The sequence below is a fragment of the Clinocottus analis genome, unplaced genomic scaffold (assembly GCF_023055335.1).
Source record: "Clinocottus analis isolate CAN_PGR_092001 unplaced genomic scaffold, fCliAna1.0.p SCAF_11, whole genome shotgun sequence".
Taxonomy (NCBI): domain Eukaryota; kingdom Metazoa; phylum Chordata; class Actinopteri; order Perciformes; family Cottidae; genus Clinocottus; species Clinocottus analis.
In genome coordinates this window covers 9,291,915-9,310,249 of record NW_027175832.1, presented here as the reverse complement: position 1 = coordinate 9,310,249, position 18,335 = coordinate 9,291,915, and the positions used below count along the sequence as shown (strand labels likewise).

The window sequence follows — 18,335 nt, the reverse complement described above, 5'->3', positions numbered from 1 at the left end:
TGTAATACCTCCCAACCCCACGAGAAGGTTGCGCCCCATAGTTTGAGAACCACTGTTCTATGCATCACAGCTCCCTTTTTGTGTCCGTTGTTTATATTTAAGATTATTTTATGAATGAGGTGTCAACGTGTTTTCAATATGTTTGGAAATCATGCCACCACCAAAACAAGGATAATGGTGCAACTTTTGAATATTACTTTTCTTCCACCAAACAGAGGTTTTTGTGTTCAGATTAGGTCCAGAATCAAACAGGAATTGACGGATATTATCAAGGACTGGATATGACAGAATCATAAACCTATTAGTCATGTAGGCCTGAAGTCAGCAAGAAGAAACATGTGGATACTGTTAAGGCAGATATAATACTGGCTTAGAACTTACATTGTGTTGCAAAGGGATATTTTATTAATTTGTTTGTTGTTTTTTTGTTTGTTTGGATGAACTTATTGATGTTTATTGATGTGTTTTCAATTTGATTTGCTCCTGTTTTATTTCTGGACGTTTTTCTTCAGTTGACTCCATGGATGTCTCTATTTATTGTTGTTCATTAAACATCTTGTTCTCCCTTCAATCTGCATGGCACAATGGCATTTAATGTGTGCGTATTTATTTTAGAGGCTGCCACCTCGCTTTTAAATTATTTGTATTCACGGCACTGACCATGGAACGAAGACGAAGGGGAACCTTTGTGCGCTCATCTTTGTCATCCCATCGGATGAGAACGAGCGCTGCACAGATCTGAAGGCACGAAAAACAAGACCTTTATTTTTCCAGTGGCTGATTATTTTTGTAAATTCTATTTCTTTTTTGAGCATTTGGCTTTGCAGAATGAGAAGGTGTGCACTGAATAATATAGGTTTGATTGCTAGCTCGGTTAGCTAAACTGTAGCCCGGGTCCCAGCTGTCATTCGTACACTTCAAGTTCAGATAAAATTAACTCGCGTTCCGTTAAGCTCGCGACATGTCACAAGAGGGGCTTTTCCTGGACTCCGCAGCGGGACAATTGAAGAACGACGTCAAGGAGAAAAAGAGCCGGAGTCGCGTGGGCGTCATTGTCACGGGGCTGCTGGGGGGGTCGCTGGTCGCCCTGTATGCGGTCGCCGCTCCGTTCGTCGCTCCCGCACTCCGGAAGTACTGCCTCCCGTTCGTCCCGGCGACCACAGCCCAGGTGCAGAACGTCCTCGGGGTGCTACGATCCAGATCAGGGACCCTGGTGGACATTGGCAGTGGGGATGGAAGGATAGTAAGTGCTGTGTTCTCTTAACATGTGGAGGCAAAAATATATATTATAATATTTGTTTTATTCCCTAACACCAATGGAAGTAAACAATGATGTTGGTGACCTACTCAATATGTTGGCTACATGTCCCATAAATATATACTGTGGAATAAAGTGTAAATCCTAGATTAAAAAAAATATAATGCACGTAATGTCACCAAAGGCTAATTGAGATGTAATGTATGTAATGTATCACCACAACGTGGTTCACTTCTATTGAAGGATGAGGAGAGGGGTGGAATTCCCATATGATTTCAACAGGAAGATACTTAACTGAATAGTCTCTGAAATGTTATGTATGAGTTTTGCTGCAGGAGAAACAAACATGAATTCTCAAAGTAAATACCAGACTGGATCGACATCCTCTAAATGCTGCCATAGTTTGTTGCTCATCCATTTCATTGGCCCTTCGTCCTCCCTCCCTCCTTGCAGGTGATCGCAGCGGCCAAGCACGGGTTTCAAGCATCCGGCTTTGAGCTGAACCCCTGGCTGGTGTGGTATGCTCGCTACAAAGCCATGAGAGAGGGAGTCCACAGCTCCACCTCCTTCCACATCTCAGACCTATGGAAGGTCAGTGACACCTGAATAACGTAGTAATTAGTAGTGGTGACCCCATTTTGGGGAAATACATTTATTTGATCACAGCAGCATTTTTGTTATTGTTAAAGATGTTAGGTGATATTAAACATATATTTTCACTGTCTCTCTCTCTCTCTGAATGTTGTTAGGTCAGTTTTGCCCAGTACTCTAATGTTGTCATATTTGGAGTCCCTCAAATGGTGAGTTCCTTTTTTCCCTTTCCTTATTTTTTTATATCTTGCTAAGTTATCAGAATCCCAGAGTATTACTCTTGATATCCTAATTCTTGCTGTCCATATGTGCAGATGGACCAGCTGGAGCTGAAACTGGCAAGCGAGTTACCGGGTACAGCTAAGGTGGTGGCCTGCCGCTTTCCCTTCCCTACTTGGATCCCTGAACATACTGCCGGGGAGGGCATAGACGCCGTGTGGGTATACGATGCCAAGACATTTAAATCCCACCTGCAACATCGAATGACAAAGACGACGACAACTCCAGAAGATGAGGACAAACCGGCACAGACCTAAATGCAAACACTGGAGTGGAACTGAAATTGCTGGGCTGTTCAAGTGTGAAATTGAATCAAGTTGGGAAAAGACACTGAATGACAGCATCCTGGATCAGTCATTACACTCCTGTTTAAGTTGGTTGCCTCCAGTCATCACAGGGTTATCAGCCCCATCGTGTCTGCACACTCATGCCTAAAAGCAGGCGAATGATCAGCCAGGCATTTTGTGTTTGGTACATGTGTGATGTCAAAACAAGCCCAGGGATAAAAAGAAGACGAATGGTACCGTCAATGACTCAATGAAAGTAGAAATAAGTGTCATATGCCGTGAATGATTGCATGACTTGATTCAAATAGAAAGTTGAATTATTTGTTATTATTTCTAGAAGGACAAAAGTGTTGCCAAGTGGCCGGTAAATGACAACCACATTATGTTTGTACTCTGTCTACAAAAAAACAACCTGCACTGTGTCCAATTGTTTTTTCTTTTCGGCTTGTGTGTAATTATAAATAAAGGTTGATTGCGCTTGGCTGCCACCTGGTGGTGAAAATATCGCACACTAGTTATGGCTTTGAGCAGGTCCTGACCGCTAGCTGATTCACTGTGAAGGGGAAAACAGGTGTTATTGTGAAACGTATGGTGACGCCAAAGACAGTCAGAGCTCCAACTAAACACTGACTTGAAATGTGTCCATGTACATGGCTGCCAGTCATCGCTTTTATACTGACTGAGCGCGGAGCAGGGCCGCCGCAGTAGCCAGTCAAGATGGACACCGCAGAGGAAGGTAGCTAATGTTAAAACTCGATAAAACTTGTCTGTGTTAACTAACCACAACCGATACAAACGAGGCCTTTAGCACGCGCTAACTACTTCTTAAGTGTTGTCAGTGGTAATGATTATGTTCAGCTTTTTCTGGCAGTCGGACAAAGTTTCACTTTAAAAAAATAATAAAAGTAAAATATAAAAGTAACCGCTAAGCTAGCCAATTAGCTTGCCAGCTAACTACCGCTGGCATTAGCTAGCTGCAGCTGTTACGTTGGCTGTCAGCTGTGGTAAACACCGTCAGCAGCAATGGGTGTCGGTTTGCTTTAATAGACACGTCGGCTCCCACAAGTAGGACGTTATGGGGTTGACGTCCTAGAGGGCGGCCGTTTCGCCATTAAAGTCAACCCCAAACAAGCTAACTAAGTCCTAACTCATGGTATGACAACTTGGCTAGCGGTGCGTGGTGGGGGGACACCAGGCGACCCTAACGTGGGTCGCCTTATGTTCCCATGGTTAATTATAGTTATTTTGGTCATCTAGGGACACAAGTAATTCAAGGAATACAGTTTGCCATACGAATAGGAACTGCACTGTTTGTATTCACTGTTAAGATACACACTTATCCCAAGTGGGTGTTTATAATTCTGAAACTTACACGTGCTGGAGAAAGCTGGCATGCATTTAAAAAAAAAAAGGCCATTACACATTTGTCATCATGTCAAGAGCATGTCACCAGTCTGAATCAAAATGAATTACTGATCTGCAAAGAAAAAAAAAGAAATGCAGCGTCCTGAGTTGATTTGAAATCTTCCATCTCAGGAGCATGAAATTCCATGGTGTGTCAAGTTGTGTTCTTGTATGCCTACTGTGCAGGGGACATCTGTCGTGTGTGCCGGTCTGAGGGCACCCAGGACAAGCCGCTCTACCACCCCTGCGTTTGCACCGGCAGCATCAAGTTCATCCATCAAGAATGGTACGTTGCATTCTTTCTCCTCTTTCATTTCCTTCTCCTTAAATCTGAATTCACAAGGTGAAAGGTGGGTTGCTGTCTCGTCTATATCGTCAGTCCGCTTTTTTTGTGCGAGGGAGTGCTTACCTCTCAGCTGTGAAGAATCATGGGAAAGTTGCTTGATTTCCCTGCAGGATGAAAAGAGTAACACTCACAAAGGTGTCCTTTTTTGTTTTCACAGCTTACTGCAGTGGTTGAAACACAGCAGAAAGGAATACTGTGAATTATGCAAGCACAGGTTTGCATTTACACCAAGTAAGTTGCTTGTTTTGTCAGTGCCATGCATTCATTTGCTGTTAGCTCCTCTAAACTTCCTACCTATGACGACCCATTTCCCTCATTCTGCCTCCCTCGTTTCTCGCTTTTTGCCCAGTCTACTCTCCAGACATGCCGTCTCGCTTGCCTGTCCAGGACATCTTCGCGGGGCTGGTCACCAGTATTGGAACAGCCATCAGATACTGGTTCCACTACACGCTGGTGGCCTTTGCCTGGCTAAGCGTGGTGCCTCTCACCGCCTGTAAGATATTCATCAGCGGTTGCACATTGTTTTTAGTGTTAGTTTAGCTTCCAGCAACGTTTATGGAATAGTTAAATACAAAATTAACAGCTTGAACTTGTTTTAAACTTAGAAGCTGTACTAAAAACTTGCAGAAACAAATGGATGTGACTGTTTTAAATCACAAAGGACTGCTTTAATTAAGGGAATGAAACAAAGCTTAAGTAATGTCTTTATTTAATCACTTACTGTATAAAAAAAGGAGGGAACCATTTTTTTTTGCATAAATGTAATACAATTAAAATCAGATTTAAAAATTTTCAGCACAGCCTGACACTCGTCCAATTATTCTCCAATTTTGTGTTTGTTTGCTTTTCTAACAGGTCGAATCTACAAGTGTTTATTTACCGGCTCTGTGAGCTCTCTCCTTACCCTGCCATTAGACATGCTTTCAACGTAAGTTTAAACCTCCACTCTGGTCTCAATCTTGCTTTTTATCCTCTCTCACACTGTATCCTCTTTATTGTCATGTGGCATTTCTCCCTCACAGGCAAAACCTGCTTGCAGACTCCCTCCAGGGCTGTTCCGTGGTCACTTGCACGCTGTGTGCCTTCATCAGCCTGGTGTGGCTCAGAGAGCAGATTGTCCATGGCGGCGCCCCCCAGTGGTTGGAGCAGAATCCGCCCCCTCTCGTTCCGAACCAGCCTAACGGTCTAGCACCGGCCAATGAGGTGAGTTCAGTGATATGTTTCCAACTGATGTCTATCTGCACACAGAGGTGGAGCTGCCCTGTATATTCTACCACTACTGCACTCGGACATATGTCAGTTTCATATCTGTAATTGATAGGCCAGTGGAGTTTATGATTATTGAAGTTGTTTATTCTTCGTTTGATGTGGTCTAAAATGAGTCTGGGTTTATTTTTACAAAGTTTTGGGATGTATTTTTTTTTCCAAATTTGGTGCAAAGTTCCACCTGTACTGAAGGACAAACGGATCAGATTTCGGATGCCTGAGGTCACTCTAACCTTACGTTCAATCTCCTTCTTGTGAAAGCGATATCTTAAGAACACCTTGAGGGAATTTCCTCAAATCAGGAACAAATAGTCAACTTGGACTTGAGGATGAAGTCATGTGTATTTGTGTTGACCTCACTGAACTAACTTCTTGCCACGACTCAAGAACTGATATGCTCATTAAGACATTTTCACACTGTCTGAGAGAATAAAATTATGACTTGGGGCCACATCAAAGAACCTCAAAAGCGTTAGATTCTAATTGTCAGACAAAGCTTGATTAAATCACACCTTTAGGATTTAGTGAAAGCCACATAATCTCCCTAAAGTGACTGCGGGTGAGCTATGCTGTAGGTAAAAAACTGTAATACGTCTTTCTTTGATGTTTTTTGATTCTACAGGTTCCAGGTGGCAACGTCGACGCCCAGGCCGCTGCTGCTGCGGCCCAACGACCTGTAGACGCTGTCCCAGACAGACAGGCACCCGCCAACCCACATGACCCCGGCAATCAGGGGGGCGTGGCTGGACTTGACAACGAGGACGATAATGACGATGGGGAGGAAGATGAGGAGGACGACGACGATGAGGAGGGCAGGGAAGAGGATGCTGCCGAAGCCAATAATGGAGGACACGGTCAGTGTCTACATGGAAACGTAGTCGTGCGATACACTTTCAAAGGAGCGGTTTTCAGCCTTTTTAGATGTCATGAGGAATTGACACAATTCTTACTTGATAAACCGGGTAATTTATGATTTGAAAGTCGAGAACTGATATGCTATGGTCAGTTTAATCAAACAAAGAAGACCAGGAATGCTGAGGGAATGGTTTTATGATTAAGCACATGCATAGCTTTGTGTGAACTGGTGTTTTCATTCCTCTGTGAAGGAATAAATAGATCTAAACTATGGTAAGGAAAGGCAACCTTCATGGTAATGTAGCCACAGAAACATATTTTCTCTGCACAATGTAGGTGTTCCCTATCGTTTCAGTTGTTTCCTTTTCATTCTCTGCAGAAGACTTGAACTGGAACGCCCTGGAGTGGGACCGTGCAGCAGAGGAGCTGACCTGGGAAAGGGTAGGAAGCTTATATATATATATACATATTAGATTATTTATTCCCCCCCAAATAAGTGGTGGTGGTGGTGGTGGTGGTGGGATGCAGCTGTGACCACGATGCTCGAAGAAGCAAAGCGTGCAGGCAGGGTAACTTTTAGTTGGCAGATGCATTGGAGATAAAGGCTTTTGTGACAGGGAAATATCCATCTCTTGTGTGACGTGTTTACGCAGCACTTTCAGGGATGCCGTTTGTCGTATTAGTAGACGTTGCAGATGCTATGAATAATAGCAGCAGTTAGTGAAACGTGAAATATTCCCATGTTTATCTGTTATGAAGGATCATTCTGACAGTATGCTTTTTGTTTGTTTCCCAGATGCTGGGGCTGGATGGCTCCCTAGTTTTCTTGGTAAGACGCACACAAACACTGACACACTATTTCTACTCTTGTACAAAGTGTGCCTCAAAGGGCAATTCTGGTTTATTTCATCCCAGCATATTTCATATAAATGTGGCCATCGTAGATGCTAACGTTGCACTGGGAACCGCCCTTCGAGAACTCTAGAATAGCCACCGTTGCTAACTGCGTCGGAATCTACGCCTGTAGCTCCGTTATAACGAAACCATTGTAAGTTAGCATCAAAGTGGGTCCAGTGAATGTACAACCATGTGAGCATTAATTGCCGCTCAAATAAATAGATGTTTTTTCTCTTAGCGGTTGAGCAGTCAGCCTCATTGCCCGTGTAACCCCATTTCCAATAAATACAGTGGACTGTAGAGTGAAATGATCTTGGGACAGTATGACAGTGAAAGTCAACCTCACATGTGAACTAGTAATAATTATGCAGGGGTGAAAAGGTCAGCTCTAAGATGCAGTTAGCCAACCTTCTGTGTGGCCTTTGGCTCAGACCCACAGACATGTCAACTGTACTTAACGTGTGTGTGTGTGTGTGTGTGTGTGTGTGTGTGTGTGTGTGTGTGTGTGTGTGTGTGTGTGTGTGCGTGCACGTGTGTGTGCACGTGTCTTCTCTAGGAGCATGTGTTCTGGGTGGTTTCTCTCAACACACTCTTCATCCTCGTCTTCGGTGAGTTAAGCCTGTGATGTAGTGCTGATGTACTGTACATACTGTCATTACCTTTGGGAAGTAATCAAGCCTCTAGTGTTCTGCTATCTAAAGTGTTCACTATAAATAAATATACACACTTGCACACTCTCTGCTGAACTACAGATTCTAACCTCAGCCATATGTTTCCCTCCAGCTTTCTGCCCGTATCACATCGGCCATTTCACTGTGGTTGGACTGGGCTTTGAAGAATACGTAAGTGCATTGGTCACACAACTACTATTTTATTTTTAAATGCAGTGATGGCAATTCTCTGATGATGATATTATATCTGGTTGCAGGTCAAAGCGTCCCACTTTGACGGCCTCGTCACCACCATACTGGGTTACATCCTCCTGGCTGGAGCTCTCATAGTCTGCCATGTATCCTCTGTATACAACACACCAATATGTACATGAAGTGACCCATAGCAGGTCTAAAGTCCTAGTTGATTATTATAGCCGTGTATCGCTTTTCCACCCTTTACTAAATGTTTCTTGTCATAGAGGAACCTTAAATGTCAGGTCAGTGGTCCATCTTTGGACCAAGAGTTAATTCTGATGCTTAAGATTCAGACTGAATGTAATTTCTCTCACATTTGTGTTGGTCCTTAACCGCGCCTCCTTTTAGGCGTTTGCTTCATTGGTGAAGTTACAGCGGTCCCGACGGCTCTTGGGCGTTTGCTACATTGTTGTGAAGGTGAGTTAGAGACGCAAGCATTGGATGTTTCCAAAAATCTGTTTCGCTTTTTTATCAAACCAGCAATGCTTTCAGTCTAAGTAATTTGGTACATTCTGATTACAGGAACAAGTTAGTTTACAATAAACTAACTTGCATTTTCATAATTTATTTTTTTAGGTGTCCCTGCTGGTTGTCATGGAGATTGGCTTGTTCCCGCTGATTTGTGGTTGGTGGCTCGACATTTGCTCCCTGGTAAGACAATCAATGGAGAGAAAAAAACTCATTTGATCCTGTCGATATAGTCACATACTGGCCCTGAATGACCAACCAAATGAAATGCACACATTTGATTCAGAAATTTGATTAACTATGAGATGGAAAAAAACTCAACATATTACATTTACTGGACACATTAGTTTTTCATTTTGAACACGCACACACACACACACACACACACACACACACACACACACACACACACACACACACACACACACACACACACACACACACACACACTATATTAAGTACGTCCTTTGTTGGCTGCAGGAGATGTTTGATGCGACTCTGAAAGACAGGGAGCAGAGTTTTGACTCCGCCCCCGGCACCACCATGTTCCTCCACTGGCTGGTTGGCATGGTCTACGTCTTCTACTTCGCCTCCTTCATCCTTCTGCTCCGAGAGGTCAGCGCAGGACTTTGACCACTCACAACTATGTATTGTGACTAGCCCCCACACCTACAGCCTTCTAAAAATGTTGTGCATGTTTCCATGGTTGCAGGTGCTCCGGCCTGGCGTGCTATGGTTCCTAAGGAACCTGAACGACCCCGACTTCAACCCAGTCCAAGAGATGATCCACCTGCCCATCTACAGACACCTGCGGAGGTTTATACTCTCTGTGGTCAGTCAAGTCCTCTCCTCCTCTCAGCCCTCCCAAACCTAACCATATCAATGCCCAGGTCTCTGTTTACTCTAAATATGCTGTTGTATTACATCGAATACATTTATAAATACATTGCAAACTTTCAGAGAAAAGATAAACTTGAAGCAGCAATGGACCCATTTTCAACTTTAAGTCAAATAACTATTTATGTCATTTCCGCTACTTTGCGATAGCTTTCGATAGCTCTCAGGGAAAACAAAAGCACTTTTCTCTTCCTGTTACGGTTCGCTTGTTTGACATCCTTTTTTTGTGCCATAAATTGATTCTGCATTTTCTCATGATCTTGTAACCGGTCACGGGCAGAATTACTTTGTGAGGCTCAAGTGAAACCAAATGTGGATCTAAATGCTGCTGGCTATATAACGTGTAATTTACTTCATAGTGATAAGTTAAAGTAACCACTTGTCAAGGTGTAAAATGATAAGTCAGGCAAATTTCATTGTGAATACATTGATCGAAAGTGTATAATGAGGTTTATTAAGGTTAACAGAGAACAACTTTGGCGACAGAAGCACTGTGGTATTAACAATATGTGTGTGTGTCTGTGTGTTTCCAGGTGGTGTTTGGCTCCATAGTTCTGCTGATGCTTTGGCTTCCTATCAGAATCATTAAACTGCTCTTTCCAACATTCCTGCCATACAACGTCATGCTGTACAGGTACACCGACTCATCGTCTATCTCTGTGTCTCCAAGCTGAAGACAATGTTGTCAGTTCTTAACTCGGCCGTGACTGAAAGCTGCTCCTTCCTGTTACATGACAGTGGATTGTGAACAGAACCGGGTTTCCTTCATGTCTTGTGTCTGCAGCGACGCCCCCGTCAGCGAGCTGTCGCTGGAGCTGCTGCTGCTTCAGGTCGTCCTGCCGGCTTTGCTGGAGCAGGGTCACACTCGCCAGTGGCTGAAGCGCCTCGTCCACGCCTGGACGTTCACAGCTGGATACATGTTGTATGCCCCCCTCCACACACACACACACACACACACACAAATGCATCCCGTTATATTCAAGATAGTTACTCACCCATGGCTTCCCCACAGCGACCTTCACTCGTACCTGCTGGGGGACCACGAAGACGAGGACCACCAACCAAACGGCAACCCTCAAGGTCGCCGTCAGAACGACAGGATCCCTGGCTTGGGGGAGGGGCTTCACGCCGCCCACCAGGCCATCCTGCAGCAGGGTGGGCCTGTTGGCTTTCAGTCGTACCACCGGCCCATCAACTTTACCCTTAAGGTGACCCGCAGCTGTCATTCTTGTCATACAGTTCTTCTGCCACTGTTAAAGCCTGCGCAGCTTTTTAACGTTTTCGCAATGTGATTTTGTCGTTTTTTTCGTATGTTAAGATCATTCTGCTGGTTTCCTTTATGTGTGTGACACTGTTACTGGCCAGTCTGCTCTGCCTCACACTGCCAGGTAAGTTGTGGGCTCAAACGTTCTGCATTTTGCTGTTTCCTGTCGTCTTACCTCAAGTCATTCTTTACACCTCCCGTCATCCTCTCCCTCTCTCCCAGTGTGTGCAGGCCGCTGGCTAATGTCTTTCTGGATGGGCAGCGCCGTGGTTCATGAGCTGTACACAGCGGCCAGTGGCCTGTACATCTGCTGGCTGTTCATTCGAGGTGCCACCGTGATGCTGTCCTGGATGCCACAGGGACGGACCATCATCATGATCAAGGTCCACGAGTGGACCCTTATGGTAATGCATCTTTTAAACAAAACAAAAAAAACAAGCTCCACCCGCAATAGGTGGCGATATGTGCAATATGTAGCGACCCGCAATTTGTTGCATTCTGACGTGACGTCTGCCTGCAAACAGATCCTGAAGACCATTGTGGTGGCCGTGCTCTTGGCCGGGGTGATTCCTCTGCTGTTGGGTCTGCTGTTTGAGCTGGTCATTGTGGCTCCTCTCAGAGTCCAACTGAACCAGACCCCTCTCTTCTACCCCTGGCAGGTAGGAGCTCCTCCCCCCCCATTGTTCGCCATGCATGTGAACCGCTGACTAATGCCACAATTTTACCAACATTGTGTGACATAACGTTTTACCGCTGATTGTTATCGATAGGAGGAGATCTTAGGGACGTCTTCAGTGCAGCTCAATTCAGTGAAAATGAGTAGTGGGCAACGTTATCACGATGTGTTCAAATTTAATGGAGCGAAGAATCTGAACCGAGAGTTTTATTATCCGCTGCACCCCAAACTGTACGTATGCAAATGTGAGGACCCTTTGATTGCATCCACCTGAGAAAAAATGGATTCAGAAGTGATTAGACTGTTTAGGCGTTGGACGGGGTATCAAACACCAATTTAGTATATATTGAGAATTGAAACCTTAAAAACCATTTGTCAGGTCATATCAGGTTTACTTCTACTTTGAGCACATATTCCCTGTAATGTGTTCCACTTTTAGATCCATTCTTTTCTTCAATAAACCTAATACATAATTTACAGTACTTTACAAACACTGATCTGTTGTTTTTTCTGTGTCAGGACTGGGCTCTGGGTGTGCTCCATGCTAAAATCATTGCTGCCATCACTCTGATGGGCCCACAGTGGTGGCTCAAAACCGTCATTGAGCAGGTCAGTCGCACATCCTTCCAGCTTTCATGTCATCAAGAACAAAATAATGGACAAATCACCATAAAGATGAGAAAACATGGGAAATGTTCCTTCACTTTATCCAAAGTACAGTGGAAGATATATTGTTCACTTTGTCATGAAGGCGTTGAAAGGCCTTTTAATATCCATGCATATTTTAAAGATCAAAATGTTGTCAGAAAAAGGAGTGGATGAAGTAAAAACCACCCTCGCTCTCCTGCAGGTGTACGCTAACGGTATCCGAAACATTGACCTCCACTTCATCGTACGGGGGCTGGCCGCCCCGGTCATCGGCGTCCTGCTGCTGTCCCTCAGTGTGCCCTACACCATCTCTAAAGGCATCACGCCGCTGCTGGGTGAGTCTCCATGCACGCTACAGGATCAGGGTCGAGGATAAATGTTCTGACTGGGGTCAAAGAGGATTTTCTTTTTTTCATTCCGCACTATTATACATGATGATTTTAATATCCATTGCTTATTTACATTAATGTTGAAACAAGGGATACCAACGGTGCCTTTTTTCCCCGGTACTTGTACTCCTTTCTCTGTAATAACAAAAGTGGAATCTCTGCTGGAGAAATTGAGCGCAGAGTTCTCAATTCCAACCTAATTTATTTTGAGCATTTTACACACTACACAATTTAAACCCCCCCCTACTGTCACTTTACTTTACTGTGACGGGAACCTTAGAAGTACAGAGATCGGACATCAACTGGAGTTGAAACACGAGATTACGTAACAGCTCATAATGGAGAAATAATACAATACTGCTTTCCAGTTGTCATTGCCTTTTACTGAAATTCATGATACATTCTTTATACTCTGAACTTTAAATTGCATTAAGTAAAAACATGTATCTTGTTTAACTTCCATTCAAAAAAAATTCCGGATAAATATAATACTTAAACAGGTAATTATTAATAATAATAATAATAATAATAATAATAATAATAATAATAATAATAATAATAAAAGACCGTGAAATCCCCTGAATCAATGGGAATTCAGTTTGATTGACCAACTTTAATTACGCTGACCACCCATCAAGCGGATGAGTATCAACGTGCTAGAAAACCGACTTCATTTGGTCGTTGATTTGAGTACGGACTGAATTCTAAAATTCCTGCCCAGTTGTGAGAGACGCATGTGTATATCATCAGGTCACAGCAGATCCCGGCCAGTTAGGACACAGAGCTCATATGAGAAGTCCTTATTCTGCAAAGCAGAGATTGTCTTTGTTTGCTCAATACAACACTGGTGTTTAAACAGGCAACGATCCCCAGCCCTTGAGGTAATCATGAGTTTAACCAAAGTGCAATTGATTTGTTTTGTGTCAACTCTAAGTCCATTGGTTCCCAGACATGAGACCTCACAGACATGCAGACTCAATTCTGTTCCAGTGTTTAATTTGTCTTCTCTTCTCCACACACACACACACACACACACGCACACACAGGTGTGCAGCCAGAGATGCAGACACTGGTGGAGAGGAGGATCTACCCCTTCCTGCTGATGGTGGTCTTGCTGCTGTCCATCCTGTTCTTCCAGATCCGACAGTTCAGACGCCTCTACGAACACATAAAGAACGACAAGTCAGTAGACCGAGTGTGAACGAACACAGGGGGGCAGTGTTTCATCCAACCATGCTGGGACTAGAGCTGTGTGATATGGCAAAAAAAAGCATTTTCATAAGATAGTTTTCATAGCATCCAATATTTAAATATGTACTACATAATGTGATTTATATAATCAAAAACATGTAGAATGTTTTTTTATTTTATTGAAGTTGGTTAATTATTTTCGTAGGGTGCAACATTAGAAAAAGTGAGTAAAAACGTCACACTCAAACCAGAGGACGGGTCTAAGGGCTGACTCTAGTGAAGCTAAATGTGCTTTTGTCTATGTGATGTGTTGAGTTGTTAGTACGCCGTGTTGTCAAGCAAGATATTCCATGCTCAGTGTGTCAAAGTGTCTCATTTCCTAAGAACACGCTGAGCTATTAGCCTGTAAAACCATTGTTTTTCTATGGCTCTTGTAGCGTTTTTTTTAATTTTTTTTTAGATCTGCATAAAAGGTAAAATTCTCAACTTCTCGGTGCCAGGCGTTTGTAAATGTCACACTTCGGCCCAGGCAGCCAATCAAATCAAGCAAGAGGCGGGCTTTAGTACTTTACCACTGACCTTTTAGATGTGCTTGGGCTAGCTTATTGTTTAAGGAACTGTTGTGCTGTGTGTATGTGTATCTTAGATTGTGATACTTTCATGTAGGCTACAGGGGGAGCATGCGCCTTATCAATTTCTCCTTCGCACACACATGCATGCACACCACGGCCTTTTAAACCACATTACAGTCGTCTCGCTATATCGCGGTTCACCTTTCGCGGACTCGCTATTTCGCAGATTTTTTTTTTTTCTTTTTTTTTTTTTTTTTACAGCGTACAAAATGAACGCGCATTGTGTTCTGCGCCCTCATTAAGCTGAGGGACTGTACCGTACACCTTGTCAATCAATCTAATCCGTGCAGCGTCTCCTGTACAGTACAGAATACGTCCAGATAAAAAGTCAGCGGAGCGACTCCCGGACAAAGAGGCGTGTCAGAGAACCTCGTGGATTGATCATTAAAATGAAATTTTTTAAACATGTTCAGGCTTATTTTTTAAATCCGCGAAACTTTGAGATTGTTTAAATAAGAGAGAAATGTGAGAAAATGTTAATGCCTGTCTGAGAAAATTGTATAAAGTGTGTGGTTAGGGGTTTTACGGCCTTAAAAATATGTATAATAATGGTAAAAAAAATAATAAAGCTCACTACTTCGCGGATTTCGTCTATCGCGGGTTGTTTTTGGAACGTATCCGCCGCGATAAACGAGGGACCACTGTACAGGAAATCAAAGTCCAAACTGAAGTTGATCACTCAAATAGCAACATAAGTTGTGTTCATTGAAATGTTAAAAACGATTTGCAAACAGCTTCGTCTTTCCCCCGTTTCTCCTCCAGATACCTGGTCGGACAGCGACTTGTGAACTACGAACGCAAGAGGATATCCTCCTCCTCGTACAGCGCCTCCTCGTAGGCCCAACGCTGCTGTGGAGCTCAGTAGAGCTCACTCGGTCTGCCCAGCGCTGGGAGCGGTCGGCCCTTCCTGTGGTGAAATCTTATGTTTTTTTTGGAGGTTCTCTCCGTGCTTCGGCTGCCAAATGCCAGCTTCAAACGCCAACCTCTAAACTTTTAGACGCCCGGTCTTCTCCGATGACAAAAGGTGTCGAAGAGTAAAGACAAAACAGTCTGAGCGAGGTTCACCGGCCGACCCACCAAAAGAGTCGGCACAGTTGAAACTCAGCGGAATCACAAAGTTGCTAACTGTGCGTCCTTTGTCCATTTTTTTAAATTATTTTTTTTGTCTTTGACACAGCTGATATTTTAAGTTGTAATTATAATATTAGTATTTTTTAAAGTTGCCGTTGAAGTCAGATGAGAGAGAGTTGCTTTTACCTCAGATTGTGCTTCCCTTCTGAATGTTTGTCGTGAAGTATTGTCTCGCTAACCCCCGAGCGTCTCTCACTGAGGCGCTTTGGACATTTCAGAGCCGTGGACGCGTCGACCATCGCAGGAACGCCCCCGTAGTTGTTGATCCGTCTCACATGACGCCTCCCCTCAAGTTGAGGTTGTCTCTTATAAAGGAGGGGCACACATGATGTAGCGATGTGATTTGTACTGTTTTTTACTTTCATGTTTTTATTAGACATGAGTTTATTGGTTTTTCGTGTTCTGGAGTAAGCTCTAAGTCCTTAGAGATTTTTTTTTGAAGTAAAGATGTAGATGTATGATTGATAATCTGGAAACAGCCCAGGACAAGTTATTTTTTTCTCCTTTTATTTTTAATATGTGGGTTGTTGTATCTTTTCTGAGGAGAAGACATCAAGTCAGGAATATTTCAACTGGAAACAACAACCTCGGAACATTTCAGATTGTGCCTGTGACACGGATCTTCCAGGAAATATATATTCTGAGAGAATTAAAAAAATAAATGTATACAATAGTCATGCTGCTAATTAGCTGTTCAAACTCTTCCTGTCTGCATTCTGTCAACTGTAAGGAGACAACAGTTACAACACTGATTTTCATCGTGTGAACTATGTTAACAGATGATAGAACGTTACTGGAAAACTCATCTCACTCTGGTCACTGCAACCCGTTTATTACTGCAGGAAATTGGTTGTCCGCGGTGGCACGTTCCCACATTCCTTGTTTTAGGTTTATATAATCGCATAATTTCCTTTCTAATACACATTTTGTATTGCTGTGAATACATCTCCAAACGGCCTTATCGTCAAAAACTAAAGAGTACATTTCACATCAGAGTAACTTTATATTTGAGCTTTGCCCAATACTCAATGGCCCTTGGACCTATTACAATATTCCTCAATGTAACTCTGACTAAGCTTTGCAGGACTGTGCTGTCAACCCTTAACGTAACCGGCTCTCCTCTTCCAACAAAGGTTTTGTTATTCACAATTTAGCATTATCAGGGAGAAAATAAGGCGCATGAGTGTTTTGCCGTTAAATTTACAAACATATCAATAGTTTAACGTTGTGCGCACAAAGCAGTCAAGCATCATCTCTGTTAATAAGCAATATGACAATGATTAGAATAGTCGTAAACGGGCTCATTCAAGCGGACCCCGACATGAAAATTTGAAGTTAAGTTGGTGGTGGGAGGAGGGGAAGATGTGCCCTGCAATTGGTTACTATAAAGTTTGTGGGTTTTTTTAGGAAATAAGACAAAACATTGAGTTCGGTCTCAAAGAAAATTAAAAGATGCAAATTTCTCATGCAAATGTTTTAATGTCCACGTTTTATGACACCCTTTTAATTTTTCTCCCAAAAAGATTGAAATATGTCCGTATTTCACAATGACTCTGCACAATGGGTTTCACTACAGGATGGATTTCAGGGGTTTGGCAATCTGTTTTTTTATTGATATGGATTGTGATTTACAATAATTTAGTGCTGCTGTGGAATGCTCGTATTATATATGAATATAATGCTATAAAGTGACCTTTTAATTATCTTCTTGAACCGAGCTGGACAATTCAAATTTTGATCTTGAATTTTTAGAAACAAATGATTTCTATTTTTATATGTGCAAAAAAAGCAGTAGCATGTACTGTATCATGAAGGTATACCCTAATGTCTCTTAAATGTTGGTTAAGTAATATGACACAATAATAAATAGTTGAAATGATCGGATCAGAGTGCCGTTTCTTCCTCACACTGCAGACAATATGGTCTGAATTAAGTGTTACTGACGGATGTCAGATGGTTTAAAACATCCTGGTAAAGTTTTTCAATTGAAGTAGTAAAACCTATAGCTTGTTGAAATAAAACTTTTTTCCGAAAAGGTTATTGGGTAGTAGAATTTTAATTTAAAAAAGCAGTAGAAAAAGATGTTTGTTATTTTTTTTTAAAAGTCAGTGTCGTATGTTGAAAAAGGAAAAAAGCCAACAGCTAAACAGTCTTGACAGTTGTGGAGATGAAGCGCGCACGAGGAACGCATGCAGCTGAAACGAGACTTCTACTGTCAGTCTCAAGCCATTCTTCTTTAATCTGTGCTTCATTTTTTGCAAACACAAACAGGATAAACCTCTTTGTGGCGAGCAAATCATGGTCTAAGTGCATGCGATTCATCCCCCCTTGATCCGCGAAGAGATTCATGTTGTGTCTGGGAGAGTTTGATTTATTTTACACCTCTCAGACTTACCTGCGCATAAGAAGAAAAAAATGTAAATCAGGATTTTTACCTTGCTTTGTACTAGAGATGGGCAGATGTCTTTAAAATATGATTTACAAGTTATAAGCAACTGTGAGACGACCACAACTGAAAGGTTCATGTTCACATTTTAACACCACTAAATTTGCGGCGCTAAAATATTTTACTCTCAAAACCACCAGATTTTATATACTTCTTTCAAATTTCCAGTAGTGGTGATAATACAAAAACTTGACTTTGGTACGTTGCATTTTACAAATCTGGTTGCTTCAATGCATTCGAGACAAATTTATGTTACCAAAAAAACCAGTGTGCTCAAATTGGATTATTGAAATTCAGGCGGAAAATTCCCAATGATAAAATTTGTCACTCGAAAGTAAATCCCAGGGCAACTTGTTTCTAGGTTAACAGGTCAGCCATGTCAACTTCGCAAACACACAGGTTTGAAACAGAATCGAGAAACTTGATAGTTGGAAACTTCAAAGTTCTTGTCTCAATTTGTAACCCATAGTGGAGATTGAATTGGGCTCAAACACAAGTCTGC

General features: G+C 42.6%; 2 protein-coding genes across 4 annotated transcripts; both read left to right on the top strand.

Moving 5' to 3' along the window:
* The first annotated feature begins 726 nt into the window (after positions 1-726).
* On the top strand, positions 727-2,917 carry atpsckmt (fATP synthase c subunit lysine N-methyltransferase). Its single transcript, XM_068567018.1, has 4 exons — positions 727-1,243; positions 1,712-1,849; positions 2,008-2,058; positions 2,164-2,917. Exons 1-4 carry the CDS (start codon positions 962-964, stop codon positions 2,383-2,385), a joined length of 693 nt encoding a protein of 230 aa, XP_068423119.1. The 5' UTR covers positions 727-961; the 3' UTR covers positions 2,386-2,917.
* LOC137779332 (E3 ubiquitin-protein ligase MARCHF6-like) lies at positions 2,914-17,266 on the top strand. 3 transcript variants are annotated; one of them, XM_068567005.1, is made up of 26 exons: positions 2,916-3,151; positions 4,006-4,105; positions 4,323-4,396; positions 4,515-4,658; positions 5,021-5,093; positions 5,188-5,368; positions 6,054-6,285; positions 6,666-6,727; positions 7,083-7,115; positions 7,740-7,791; positions 7,967-8,025; positions 8,112-8,192; positions 8,440-8,508; positions 8,668-8,742; positions 9,040-9,174; positions 9,272-9,391; positions 9,990-10,090; positions 10,241-10,378; positions 10,469-10,664; positions 10,775-10,844; positions 10,943-11,124; positions 11,245-11,379; positions 11,916-12,005; positions 12,247-12,379; positions 13,480-13,615; positions 15,019-17,266. In XM_068567005.1, the coding sequence occupies exons 1-26, from the start codon at positions 3,133-3,135 to the stop codon at positions 15,092-15,094; spliced, it is 2,766 nt and encodes a 921-aa protein (XP_068423106.1). In that variant the 5' UTR covers positions 2,916-3,132; the 3' UTR covers positions 15,095-17,266. The 3 variants fall into 3 exon arrangements, with proteins under 3 accessions (XP_068423101.1, XP_068423094.1, XP_068423106.1); XM_068567000.1 differs by having other exon boundaries at positions 2,914-3,151; positions 6,669-6,727; positions 10,241-10,664; XM_068566993.1 differs by having other exon boundaries at positions 2,914-3,151; positions 10,241-10,664.
* Positions 17,267-18,335: the final 1,069 nt, after the last annotated feature.

Coding starts and splice junctions, on each gene's coding strand:
- atpsckmt (XM_068567018.1), top strand. CDS start 962: ATGTCACAAGAGGGGCTTTTCCTGGACTCCGCAGCGGGACAATTGAAG. Junction 1,850..2,007: donor ACATCTCAGACCTATGGAAG/GTCAGTGACACC, acceptor GAATGTTGTTAG/GTCAGTTTTGCCCAGTACTC. Junction 2,059..2,163: donor TATTTGGAGTCCCTCAAATG/GTGAGTTCCTTT, acceptor CCATATGTGCAG/ATGGACCAGCTGGAGCTGAA.
- LOC137779332 (XM_068566993.1), top strand. Junction 9,175..9,271: donor TCATCCTTCTGCTCCGAGAG/GTCAGCGCAGGA, acceptor CCATGGTTGCAG/GTGCTCCGGCCTGGCGTGCT. Junction 12,380..13,479: donor AGGCATCACGCCGCTGCTGG/GTGAGTCTCCAT, acceptor ACGCACACACAG/GTGTGCAGCCAGAGATGCAG.